The sequence below is a fragment of the Cloeon dipterum genome, chromosome 3, assembly GCF_949628265.1.
Source record: "Cloeon dipterum chromosome 3, ieCloDipt1.1, whole genome shotgun sequence".
In the NCBI taxonomy this organism is placed as follows: Eukaryota; Metazoa; Arthropoda; class Insecta; order Ephemeroptera; family Baetidae; genus Cloeon; species Cloeon dipterum.
In genome coordinates this window covers 13886584-13899438 of record NC_088788.1, presented here as the reverse complement: position 1 = coordinate 13899438, position 12855 = coordinate 13886584, and the positions used below count along the sequence as shown (strand labels likewise).

At 39.7% G+C, this 12855-nt stretch overlaps 1 protein-coding gene across 1 annotated transcript in view; it reads right to left on the bottom strand.

Annotated features, from left to right (window-relative positions):
- LOC135939216 (netrin-1-like) overlaps positions 1 to 12855 on the bottom strand; it is a 45233-nt gene that overhangs the window by 24740 nt on the left and 7638 nt on the right. Inside the window, exon 3 of the mRNA XM_065483474.1 lies at positions 12168 to 12537. Coding sequence (XP_065339546.1) covers positions 12168 to 12537 — 370 coding nt within the window. The remainder of the gene's footprint in view (positions 1 to 12167; positions 12538 to 12855) is intronic.

Sequence of the window (12855 nt, the reverse complement as noted above, 5' to 3'; positions counted from 1 at the left end):
TATTTGGTCTGCTTTACCCGTTGCAGCCTCAGTAACCCAGAAAATGGGAATTTCGAAGAATTTTTTACATTCAACAGCTTTATTGCTGTATCGCGTTAGTGTGTGATCTTTAAAAATCCTACAGAAATTTAAAACCCACATTTTTCCTTCTCCCTTTGATATGAAGCATTAAATCCTATAGCAAGAATAAAAAAGAATGTATTAAATTGTAAAAGTAATATATTTCAAAATTAAAATAACGATTCAAATTCATAACAATGTTGAATTATAAATTGGGCTGTACCTTCAGCTCAGCATTAATCAGTATAGTTCGGGCCAAAATATGGGTTTTTCCTAACATATAGGAATTTAAGAATATTAAAACAATTTGTTAGTAACGAAAATTGATTCTTTGGAATCTGGATTATTTGAGAAAGATTTGTACTCGAGATTTTGTATTCCATAAAAAAATTAACTTTAGCACACTTCCCAATATTTTGACAAATTAATACCCTTAATTGGTTTTGAGATACTGTGTAATCCAATTAATTTTCAAAATTGCAAAAAAAATTACTTAAGACACAAATTATAACTCTAATCATACTTAATCATTATTTTTCTTTTTCTTAAAGTATGGTTTCTAAATTAGGAAAACTATCATCTTCATTCTTAAAATTGATATTTTCAAAAGAACATTGTACCTATTTCTTGCAATAAATTGCCAATAGCAGCTGTGCGTTTGAAGTTTGAATTGGGCCGCTCTATGGTCATGTCAGTTGTTTGATTGCGACTGGCCTATCCGAACTTGATCGCGACACGCTCGCGACTTTCTTTTATTGAAGACAACAAAGGGATCAAAGGGAAAAGGCGCAGGCTGCTGCACCGCCCGCCACTCGTACGGGTAATTTATTCCTTTCTGCATCGCCACAAACTTTCAGACGTCGCACACCGCATTTCCGCGTGGAAAATATCAATTCAGCAGCCGGCTCGTTTTTCTTTTAATTAAAGCAGGAAGATGGCTCCTACAATATTATGCACGCGCGAGGTCGTGCAGATGACGCTCGCTTTTTCCCTTTCTATCCTTTTGAATAATAAAGTTATTAGAAATTGCTTTCTCGCTGCGAGCAGATGCTGCTGACGCATCCTAAGTGACTTTTCCGCAGATGTATCGGAAAAATTCGGTTTCGTTGGCTTTCCGAAAGAAAAATCGGAATATGCTAAATTAAGGGCTTTATTTTGTTTTTTAATCTGCAAGTCAAACTGGTTTTGATTTAATAAAATAATATTTATGCGAAAATCTGGGATTTATTTCTGTATTTGTTTACTTGATACGTCTCTCGTGTTTTGCCCGCGGGACACTTATAATTTCAAACTAATTTAAGGAGATTATAGGTGTCGAGACAATCACGTCGGTTTGCCCAAAAGAGTTCACTCTAATTATCCCTTTTGTTCTGGATTAGCGCGTGGTAGGACTTTATCGTCTGACAAGAAGTTAATTAAAATATTTTGGCTCGCGCCAACGCAATTTCATCTCAAAACGTTGAGAAATTTAGCGCCTCGCCACTTTCGGGGTGGGCGGCAAGTTGATTGGAGATTTTGATAGCCCCGGAAAGGTGCGTGGCGCAAAATAATGAGGCCAGCTGCGTCCCAATTAAAATTTGCCCCAATCAAACGATTGCATAATTTTCTCGTTAATTCGTAAAGAGACGTCTTAAGCGCAAAGAGAGAGCTAGAAGTCATGTTCTGCTAATTTGTATAATTGGTCGCCGCGCGCACGCACGTCTCTTTCAGAATGCTCATTCAAGAGCAGAACTGATTCATTAGAAGCATTTGTAAAAAAACATTTAGTGTTGACCCACTCTTCCTCGCCTGACAAGCGAGATAGCTGAACATAATTAATGGATTTTTGGACATTACGTATCCATTTTCCATCATCATTAGTGCCTCCGCATTTTTTGACGTAAGAAATAAAATATGTTTTCCGACGTCTTCTCGCGAATGAGCTCTGCTGGGGAAAATTATACATTTTTCTCAAAGCAACCCGCACGTCAATAATAATAACAGGCCACGCAACCTCTGCTTTTCTCCTCCTTTTCCCTTGGGGGCGCCATTCACGCATATCAGCCTTATGGAGTGTGTCTGATTTCCTGATTATCAGCTCGCGCTCAACAAGGCTTTCCGTGTTGCCGGGGCGCTTTATCCCTTTTTACTTAATACCATTTGGGTCCCAACACACAAGCGACGAGCAACTTTGGCAGCCCCAAATCCAGACCCTCGGCGCCTTGGCAGCCGAGATAACAAAACGGCTCTTGTTCGAGCAGTTTCATTATCTCCAACGCTTAATTCGGTCGCGTCCAGGTCGATTCTACAAATAAACTGTGTTTCATCGAGGCAAAGTCAACAAGCCACTTCATTTAATTAGAAAATTGAAACAAAAAATGATCCACTTCTCCAAACAGAAATGGAATAAAATTAAACATCGGGAAATTTATTTTGCCTCCTTTCTCAATTTAAAGCGGCGAATAGAGAGGAAAAGAACAGCGACAAAGCCACATGAGATATGGTTACAGCAATTTTCTTGACAAACACCGATGTTATCGCACACTCGAGAACAAGCTCGTTTTGGCCTACACCCCCGAGCTAAAATTTCGCGTCCTGATTTAATTATTCAACTACTTTTAAATCATTTAAAGACTCATAAATGGATTCTAAAAAACATGCTTCCCGCCTCTCGCTGGGCATAGAGATGTTCTCTCGGCAGTGCAAATCTTTTCAAAGGCCGTGCATCTGACAAGTTTGCGTGACGCCTCCGCTGCCGCTTTTTTCACGGTTCGGCAGGCGGGCGTGGGTGTTATTATTTAGTAATAAAATCGGACTGAAGCAACGTGCGATTTTTTATAGCAGTCTGCCGCACCGAAATAGACCGATCGAAAGGGAAAATTAGGTTTGTCCTGCGAACAGGAAAGTGTGTTTCGCACCCAGCCACCAAAATAGCCATTCTAAAAAATGTAGCGAGGAAACGTTGATAGCTTCGACCTTCGCCAAATTATTAGCTTCATCTCAGATTTCAAACTAAATCGCGTCACTTTTTTAATGAAAAAAATATAATAAAATTAGAGTTTTAAAGCTTTTCTTTACTCTCGAGCTTTCTCCGACTCAATTTAATATTAATCTCATTGAATTCACATACATAAATCGAATCAAAACTAGTCAGCCGCACCAGGTGCACGAAAGAGGCGAGCTTCAATTGAATGGACTGAAACATTGCCTTCTCTCTCTCTCTCTCTCTCTCTCTCTCTCTCTCTCTCTCTCTCTCTCTCTCTCTCTCTCTCTCTCTCTCGCACGCTCATGCAATGTTTTCTACATTTATTTCGTGATGCTGCGGTCGCGGCTGAAACCGAATATGTCGTTCTCCCGGCCACACTTTCGCGTTTTCACCTGGATTGAACAAGAAACGCGAGTGATTTTTGTATGTTCTCCGTGCTCAAGTCTGCGGCCGACATGTACACGACGACGCACTCAGCAGAATGCCACAAAGAAGAAGAGATGCTTATAAGTATCGGTTGAATGTCAATACAGTGCGTGAGAAAACAGAACGGAGCTGCATTTTTCGCAGAAATATCGAACACACCTTTATTTCGAAGAGCTTACAATTATTTTTTCCACAAGGTGAAAATTTCTTGTCACCTATATAAAATTACTAGAAGCAGTTTTCAATATTTTAATCTGTTGACAAGTCACCAGCTTTTTACTGAGCGCAAAAATTAAAATGATAAAAATTACATAATATCGAATTTTCTCGACAAAAATTGACATGGAAATAAGACGAAATACGTACTAAGGCTCGACTCCTTAGCTCGCCTATGGTGCTAGATTCAAACTTTTCGTTGGTCGTTTTCTTCTAATTTCATGAAAGTCTACAAGCCTGATAAAAATTACTTTTAATTTCGGTCGGTAAGCGGCGTTTCCTAGTTAATTCTTGTCCTGTGGTTTCATTGTCATCGCATAGTTGTTAACCCCTAGAGCATCATGCAATCGAGATGGAGTGTCAAAATAACGCAGATCGTTTAGTGCGCAGGAAATGCGGCGAATTCTGGTAATTTTTCGCATCCCCCGAGGTGCCTCATTAAAAGCTGAGTGTTTCAGCGAGACGCGTTTATGTGTTTTAAGCTTCTTTGAAGGCCGAAGGCACCCCTTTTTGGACCGCCCTCGCCAAGGCAAATAAGAGTTAAACTTGCGCGCCCGCCGCAGGCCCTTTGACCCCAGATCAGCTTACTTCACGTTAACAGTTCGTTAGAGAAGGGATTTCCGCGTAGAAACGCAGCAGAAAATACACTCGATACCGGAAAGAAGCAGGCTGGGAGGGTGGAAACTGCCTTTATTGCTAGTTAGAGCATAAACGAGAGAGAGAGAGAGAGAGCACACATCGATTTGTGTTTGTGAATAAAAATTGGTTCGTTGTTATTTACGGTTGTTTGTTTATTTGTTTCCTTGCTATAGGCGGGGGGAGCCAGGGATTTGCTTTTACGCATGACAAGACGCACATTTGTTCGCGGGGGTTGCGTGTGTGTGTGTGTGTACACAATGCCGCCGATATTCCATTCACGCAATGCAAGCTGAAGTTTGATTCATCGCCGTGGCTGTGGCGGCGGCGGCGACAATAACGGAGCGAAAATTCCTGCCTGCCAAGTGAGTGCACAAAACGACCGGCCAGGTGCTGCACGCGGATGAAAAAAATCTGCCGTAATGAACGGGCGGCGACGAATGACTCTCGGGGATACGCGCTCGCTCGCTCGCTCGCGCGCGGATAAATGGCCAGGCGCAATTAATCCCGCGACGGCTAATTCGCTCCCGCCAGGCGACAGATTGCCCGCTTTTGTCGCGAAAAATTTATAACGCCCCGTCAGCACGTGCGTTTGTCTTTGTCTCGCCGCGACTGGCCCTCTGATGGCAACGCATTTTTTAAATGTCTACTGCTCAATTAAACGGCCTGGCCCGCAATCAAGTTGATCGCCTAGAGTTATGCGGGAAGAGCCTGCGAAAATAGACGAGCTGGAGTTGTTGTTTTAATCAGGCAGATTCTTCTGCGTCATGAATTCGTCTGCATAAAAAATGTTGTCGCGTCGAATGATGATGTAATTGTGATTTAATTTTATACGTTTGATTATTTTACTTCATAATTTTTTCTGTTAAAAAATATTAAAATATTTGCAATGTTTTTTTTTAAATTTGTAGCGGTTCCCGCTCACACTCGCGTTAACTCAGTTTGTAACCTATAGATGTCGCTATTCTTTGTGATAAGCTTTTCTCATTTACCCTGTATAATTTACCTTCACTGACCGCTCACCTACGCACGCATACGGTCATGTCGCATTTACCTCTCCGGCCGGGAGTATAATGTCGTGCGCATATATGACGCTTGTAATAACTTATAGACCCGAAGATAATACCGGGGTAAGCATTGTATTTAACTGTGATAATTATTGTTATTCTCGACTCGCATATTGATGCGTATATTTATTGTTTATATATTGACTTTCCTTTGAGATTTTATTGTAAATATTTATTATGTAAAACTTAACAGTCTTAATTATGGATTAAATCTACGTCTACAAAGGAACCAGATGCATTTCCTTTTGGCTCGAACCCACTATCCCACAAATTTTTTATTGCGATTAATCAAATTCCATATGAATTGTCTTAGGATTTGAGCAATAAGCAAAAATTGAATAAAATTCGAGATTTTGTTGTATTTGCCACATCTTCATAATTTAATGCGAATTAGACTATTTCAAATAAATATATCCTCGCTGAGATATATGCACATAAAAAAGGGTCGTATAGATATTTAAAAGATTTTCTCATTAAATCAGATTAAATTTTATCATTCAGCGTACTATCCAGAGCATAAATTTATCATCATCATCATCAACCTATGTGTTTACAGAGTGAACAATTGAAGCGAAAAATTATCTCGCACATTCTCGTACTGATTAGCAGCTAATTCGACCCCTCAAGCGTCATCAGCAGTACTATTTACCTTCAAAACAAAAACCTACTACCACAGAATTCCATACAGAAATCACGGGCTGTTGAAAATGATCATCTGCTTTCATTGCTGTGATCACAATAAAAAAAGAGGTAAAATGACGAAATCTCCCTGCAAAATAGCTCCCTTTTACAAAAGTTCACGAGCCCGAAATTCCATTTCAAAGAGTTAAATTCTGTTTCTTCTATCACAAAATAAAATCTAGAATAAGGAAAATTTATTTCATGTTTATACCTCAACGAAGGCTGAGGGCTGCATCCTAAAATCTCGGTGGCAAAGTGCCATGAATATATCTTCCCATTTATCTAAAATGACAACACTTTTATTGTTTCTTGGACGTTTGCAACACATAATTTATATCAACCTCTCCTTTTTCAAGAAAAAGCCAATATCAGGAAACCTATATGGAGTCTTAAAATAGCAATAAACCTCAGAAAGACTTATTTCATCATTGATTCTTTTCCAAACTTCCTGTTGATGGTGCTCAAACTTTTTATAGAGCACTGATTGTGTTTTCCAGCCTCTCTAATTTGATTGGGTGCGTTATATTCTGCGAAGTTTGGTTATGTAAGGAAGATTGACATTACAAGCGGAGTGCGGTCGGAGCAGCGCGTTCATATCTGCGTGCATGGGAGCAGTCGCGGTGCGGGCGAAATTGTCTTTCGAGCACTTAATCAAATCGGAATGTTATAAGCGAATATTTCATAGCAAACTTTGAGGTTCGGATGAAGTTTGCTCGGGGCCGGATGGTAAATTAATGATGCCGGAGCAAGCCGCCGTCGCGCGCACACCCACCAAATAACGCGAGGCGGGCTGCATAATTGCGGTGGCCGCAGACTAGCGCTCTTATTAGCAAAGTTTGTTGCTTTCGGGTCTTCGCACCACGCTCACACACACACCATCGGATTTTGATGAATGAGACGTGCGCACAAGCCGTTACTCGAATTAATTTTCTCCTTGATAAATTGATCTTCCTCGTCTTGCGAAACGCGGTAATTAGAATTGCTTTATTTGGCCTGCAAGTGACATTGTAATATTACACACGCACTCACTCGGATCCAGAGATCAAATTGAATGTTAACAAAGTTGTCTTGCCGGTCGAATGAGATACTGAGAAATTACTTCGTCAGAAATCTAGCAGCATCTAGAGTTGTTTGTATTTTTGTTGTCGAAACAACAGAACAAAATTGAAACAAAAAAGGTGTTTTCAACACTTCCAGTTTATGTTTTTAAAAATTCATCCTATTTAAAATGTTGTCGTTGGTTTTATATGCTGTTTGTTCCTTATCGAAGCAGAGAAATTAGGTTTTTATGGACGCCTTGGCTGCTGCTTTGCCCAAATCGAGAGATATACTTCCAGGGCCAAGAACACTTGGCGCGACGAAGAAAAGGCATAAAATGCAAAGCAGTGGTCAGCCAACTATAACAAACATCAAAAGTTGGCCGCCGGCGCGGACTCTTATACTTGACCAAACCGTGCCAAAAGCTGTTGACAATTCGTTAAAAAAATCTTGCTCCAGATCGATCAAAACGGTGCGTGCGTTTAATTAAACGCTGTTACAACACAGCAAACAGGGTGTAATTAGTAATTTTCCCCGCATTCAATATGAATATTGAGTAATTGGCGTCGTTGATCGCACACCGCGAGACGCGTACTCTCAAAATGCCGGTTTGAATTTCTCGTTTATTCGTGTCGTGAGCGCCAGAGGCCAAATTTACCAGGAACGTAAATCTATGCGTCCCACTGGAGCTATATTTATGTGTATGCCGGCCGCGGTGCATATTCATACAATCTGAACGAGAAATCTCGGCGACCCGTAAATGGATTCTGCTGCGCCTGGGATCATCATCACCTCCGGAGCAGATTGTGTTTTGTCATATTCAGTATTCAGCGCTGCACTATAGAGAAACTTTACTATGGAGCAAGCATCGTTGTTGAAAATATGCTTTCTACTTTAAGAATAGAAATAATAAAGGAATACATACAATGCAGGTATTTTTTTTAATTTAAAATTATCGAAAATATGGTTTCGCTCTATTTACAGCCGGTGTATGAAGTAAAAGAGCGTGTTATTTAATTTTTTACTTTTAAAATTTCACTAACAGCAATCCATCAAGAGTTAATCCGCTTTCTATTTGGTTTCAATTTTCTAAACTGGATTTATTAAAAGAAAATTGCCGGTTTTTTAAAATTTAATTATATCCAGTCAGACATGAAAATTAGCATAGACAAACAGATGCTTTATTGCCAACAAGTTGTTTTCAAAATTTTCATTTCCGCAATCTGACGCATTTAAAAAATTCATGGCTAACTAGACCGTTATATAAGGCCTTTAAAAACAAACCAGAGTTATCTCGACGCCCCATTTACGGTCAGAAAAAATCCTTTTTGCTGACACGTGACGCGCTTGTGACGGATTTTGTTTTTAAATTTTTTAAAAAGAGCTAGACTATCATATCGCTCCTTTGCAAGTATAATGACTGATACACGAATCAACTTGTACTATTTTTTTATTTAGCTTTGTCTCAAGCCGTGAGATTAATGCAAAATATTGTATTTGATTTATTTGGCATTTTTTCTCCTTATGATTTAGGGTTTTTCGGTTTAAAATTAAGAACTGCACTTACGGTGTGCAACAAATAAAAGTATTAATTTAATTAACAGTTAAAAGTTAAAGTCACAGAAATATTCGTTTTTGGTATAATAAAAGCACAGAATTTAAAAATGGATTCGCCTAGCTGGTGCAATAAACCGGCCAATTCGTCGAACGCAGGGACCTTTCCGCATGCCGCCCACTGTGAAATTCTAAACCAGTGTGAATTATACACCCCGCGCGTAGTAAAGCAGAAATTCCTGCTGCCCATCACACGACGAACGCTTCAGTTTTATTTTATCGCGCTGCGTTGGCCGGCGTGAAATAATCACGCGTGATTATACGGACGCGAACCGCCGCACACATAACTCAATAGAAATTTGGGGGCTGAGACCAGCAGGCTCGTAGCGTATATAGCAGAGAGACTCGATTAGATGTTGGGCTAATGGCTGCGGCGGCAGCTAAAGGGTGCGAGAATAAACACGCACAAGAGCATAATTACGGGCGGCTCTCATTAGTAGGCAGGGAATCTGATCGGATTTTCTGCATGCTTCCAGGTGCATAATTTTGATCAAAGCGCCGAGCATTCCTTTTGAGCATCCGCTCGGAATTAACGATAAAAGCAAGCGGCGCGCGGCTGCGATTAATGACGAGCGGGCGAGCGAGCGAGAGAGAGAACGCAAATTCACCCCCACTGGCTGGCCTGAAATATTAATTAACCCCGGCCCCGACAGCGCGCATGGAAAATTGATTCGCATTCCCGCCGCCGCCGCCGAGTTTGGTTGGCTCGTTTGTTCACACCTCAATTATTAGACAGCGAGAGCGAGAGAGACTCACCCAGAGCAAGAAAAAAGATGCTTGTTGAGGTCTTGTTTTTCTCCTCCAACGCTAATTCGTCCGAACGCGTCTCTCTCTCTCTCTCTCTCTCTCTCTCTCTCTCTCTCTCTCTCTCTCTCATCCCCACCTTCCTTTCATTATTTTGAGAGAGAAACTGTTGAAAACGTGCGCTTGAAATATTTATTGAGCACCTGATAGTGCGCGGCGCGAGGGGCGGCGGCGTATATTTTCCGCTTTTGAACGCTTGTCTACACCTCGAGCGATCCAAACTCAGCTAGACAGCTCCGCGCATGCATAGTTAGTGAGTGCACATCACAACTACACAACACACACGCAAACAACCATCACTTTTGTTGCCATGCATCGCAAATGCATTTTCGCCGCCTGATTTTGCCCACCCTTCCTGTTGCTGTGTATTACACAGAAGCGCATCAATAAAAGATCTGCACCCTGCAATATTAACTATGTGGTCGCTCTGCTCTTGCCCTTGTCAAGTCTTTTAGCAGGAAAAGAATTACTTTTGCCACCGACCTTAATATCATCCGTTATTATACAACTCAATTAAATATTATTGATAACTGATTGCAAGCTAATAAAGTACGATCTTAGATTTACCTAGTTTCTAATTTCTGTTAGTTACGACCTTTTGGTATTTATCGTATTTATAAATTGAAATTTTTAGAAAAACATTGTTTAAAGAATCAATAACATTAATTTATGTTACAAGTTAATTTTTCATAAGCAAAGTGGTTAAATAATATTGCTTATTAAAAATTTGTTTTTTAAATTTCAAACAGTGTTAATAATTTTTTTATAAAAATAATTAACTTTCTTAGATTGAAATCTTTTATAAAATAAAAATATTGTGAAGAGCCAAGTAATAAATTTTCTACAAGAATCGATGCCATAGCATAAAAATAACAAAAAGTGAAAGCTACAGCAACAACCAAGAAGCTCTGTAATGTCTACAGTTCCTTTCAATTGCAAAATAATTTTATTTCGTTGTTTAAAAAAGCAGCAGTTTTATTTTGTAGAAGCTTGGTGAAAAACTTACAAATATCCAATGCAAATAAAAACAGTTTTAGCCCAGCTTTGTTTTCTTCTAGAACTTTTGATCTGAAAGAATATTTGAATCCAAGTTAATTGGACCTCGCATTAAATCGTTTAAAACCATTTAAATGTCAGTCGTGGAGCTTCTAGAATGTGAAAAACATCAAGTAACTGTCTTTAGGACCTTAAAGTAGAGCATAATAGCTTTCCAAGTCCAATACAAAGCGACACATGACTCACAGCTAAATAGCTTTTTTGGGGACAAAAAAGCGTTTCGTGGGAAAATGTCCGAATACAAACAAAATTTAACCGAAAAACTGTCCCCGTGTTCTTCAAGAGAACGTGTCGGTTGCCTGTAAGTCCTGCAGGAATGAATTCTGGGTGGCGAGGCATGAAAAGGAGCTCAAGTATAATCCTTTTTGTTCTGCTGTATACCAAACATGTTCTATGTGCTTTTGGACGTGACTTTTAGCAAATTCCAAGGGTTAATAGAAAAAATCATAATTTACAGGGTCGTTGCAACGATTGAAGCAGGTGTTGGACCTTTCCACAAAAAGGCCAAAAAGGCTCTCTCTCTCTCTCCTTCTGAGAGCATTTAATAGGCCATCTCAAACCACGAAGAAGACACGAAAACTTCCACAGAAACGAAGAATTTTCAGCCTTAATGTGTTTCAAAGCGTCACAAGAACGATCGTTATTAGCATCAATTGCATCAAAAAGGCTGTTAAAAATAATTATGACCCATTACAAGCAACAAAGTGTACATGCTTCAAATATCTTGGCGCGGTGAATTTTTATGAAATATCAAGACTCGTAAAAATGTTGCTCGCTAAAGACACACAATGGTGTTGAAAAAACCTGATTGAGCATGTACGCCAGCAGCAAACTTCAGCGCAAAAAATCATTGTAAAAAATTACTCCCATCCGAGATTGTCAATAAAAAAATAAAGGAATGAAATTATAAAAGATTTCAATCTAAGAAAGTTAATTATTTTTATAAAAAAATTATTAACACTGTTTGAAATTTAAAAAAACAAATTTTTAATAAGCAATATTATTTAACCACTTTGCTTATGAAAAATTAACTTGTAACATAAATTAATGATATTTCAGTGGTTACTCCCACAGGTGAAAAACAGAAGGAGGCTAATAAATTGAAAAATTGTGCGAGTAAAATAATATCACACGCTCACTTGTATTGTACCTATAGCAGCTATTTCGGCCCCGCAGGCCTAATCAACAGTGCTTTACCTCAAAAACAAAATTCATACTACAGAATTAGCTGCAGAGAAATTTGAATCAGCGTTCGTTGATTTCGTCCGTCCGCACTGAGTGCCAACGAAAAGAGACAATAGCAACGAAATTGACAACTCAAATCACCCTGTAATAGAAATTTCCTTAAAAAAAAATCAAAAATTCTAAAACTGATTTTATCAATTTAGTTCAAAACAATACGTGATTTCACGTGACAAGTTCTTAGTAAATAAAATATCCATCTCTTATAGGAAAAGAACATTTTTTGTCACAGAAGTGACAAATTGAAATTTGAAGAAATGAGCTAAACCATTGGTTAATTTTTTTCTCTACCTTTAGAAACAATTAAAAATCCCACAAAAGAATTCAATCAAAACAAAGTGACTTAAGCCAGAGGTACTCACCCTTGCATTCGTTGGCATCCTTCAGGGTGGCCCTTCCCCAGGGTCGGTCAAAGTGGAATTGCTTGCACTTCTCGCAGTCGCGGCCTGCCGTGTTGTGCCTGCAGTCGCAGAGCAGCTGGCCGTTGTCGCGGGCCGACGGCAGACACTTGGATGCGTGGCCGTTGCACTTGCAGCGGCCGCCGACGGCCAGATCAGACACGGCGTAGTGGTAGAAGCTGCTGAAGCGGTCGCCCGCCTGCTCGCTCTCATTCAGCGGCGTCAGCAGGTTGCTGCTGAGCGCGTCGTCGGCCACAGGCTCGACCCGCGGCGTCTGCTGCGGCGGCTGCAGCCGGTTGAACACCACCTTGATGTCCGTCGCGGTCACCCAGTCCTGAAAAAGCGGGAAATGTTGTCTTGCTTTCAATTGACCAAAAGGCTTTTGTACGAATATTTTTAGTAAAATTGTTCTCAGGAAAGGAGAAGTGAAAGGACGATCCTGGATATAGCTATTTATTAATTTTTTGTTGCATAGGAATTTAGCTGCCGAATGAAGAAAATTCCTAATTTTTATTGCGTCAAAACAGTCATTAAGGGTTAAGTTTAAGTTGAAATTGAAATTTACCTTGTCAACACCGCAATTAAAAATGTGTACTTTTAATATAGCAAGTAACCATTATGTGTCTACTGGAGATCGTGATTTATTTTCACT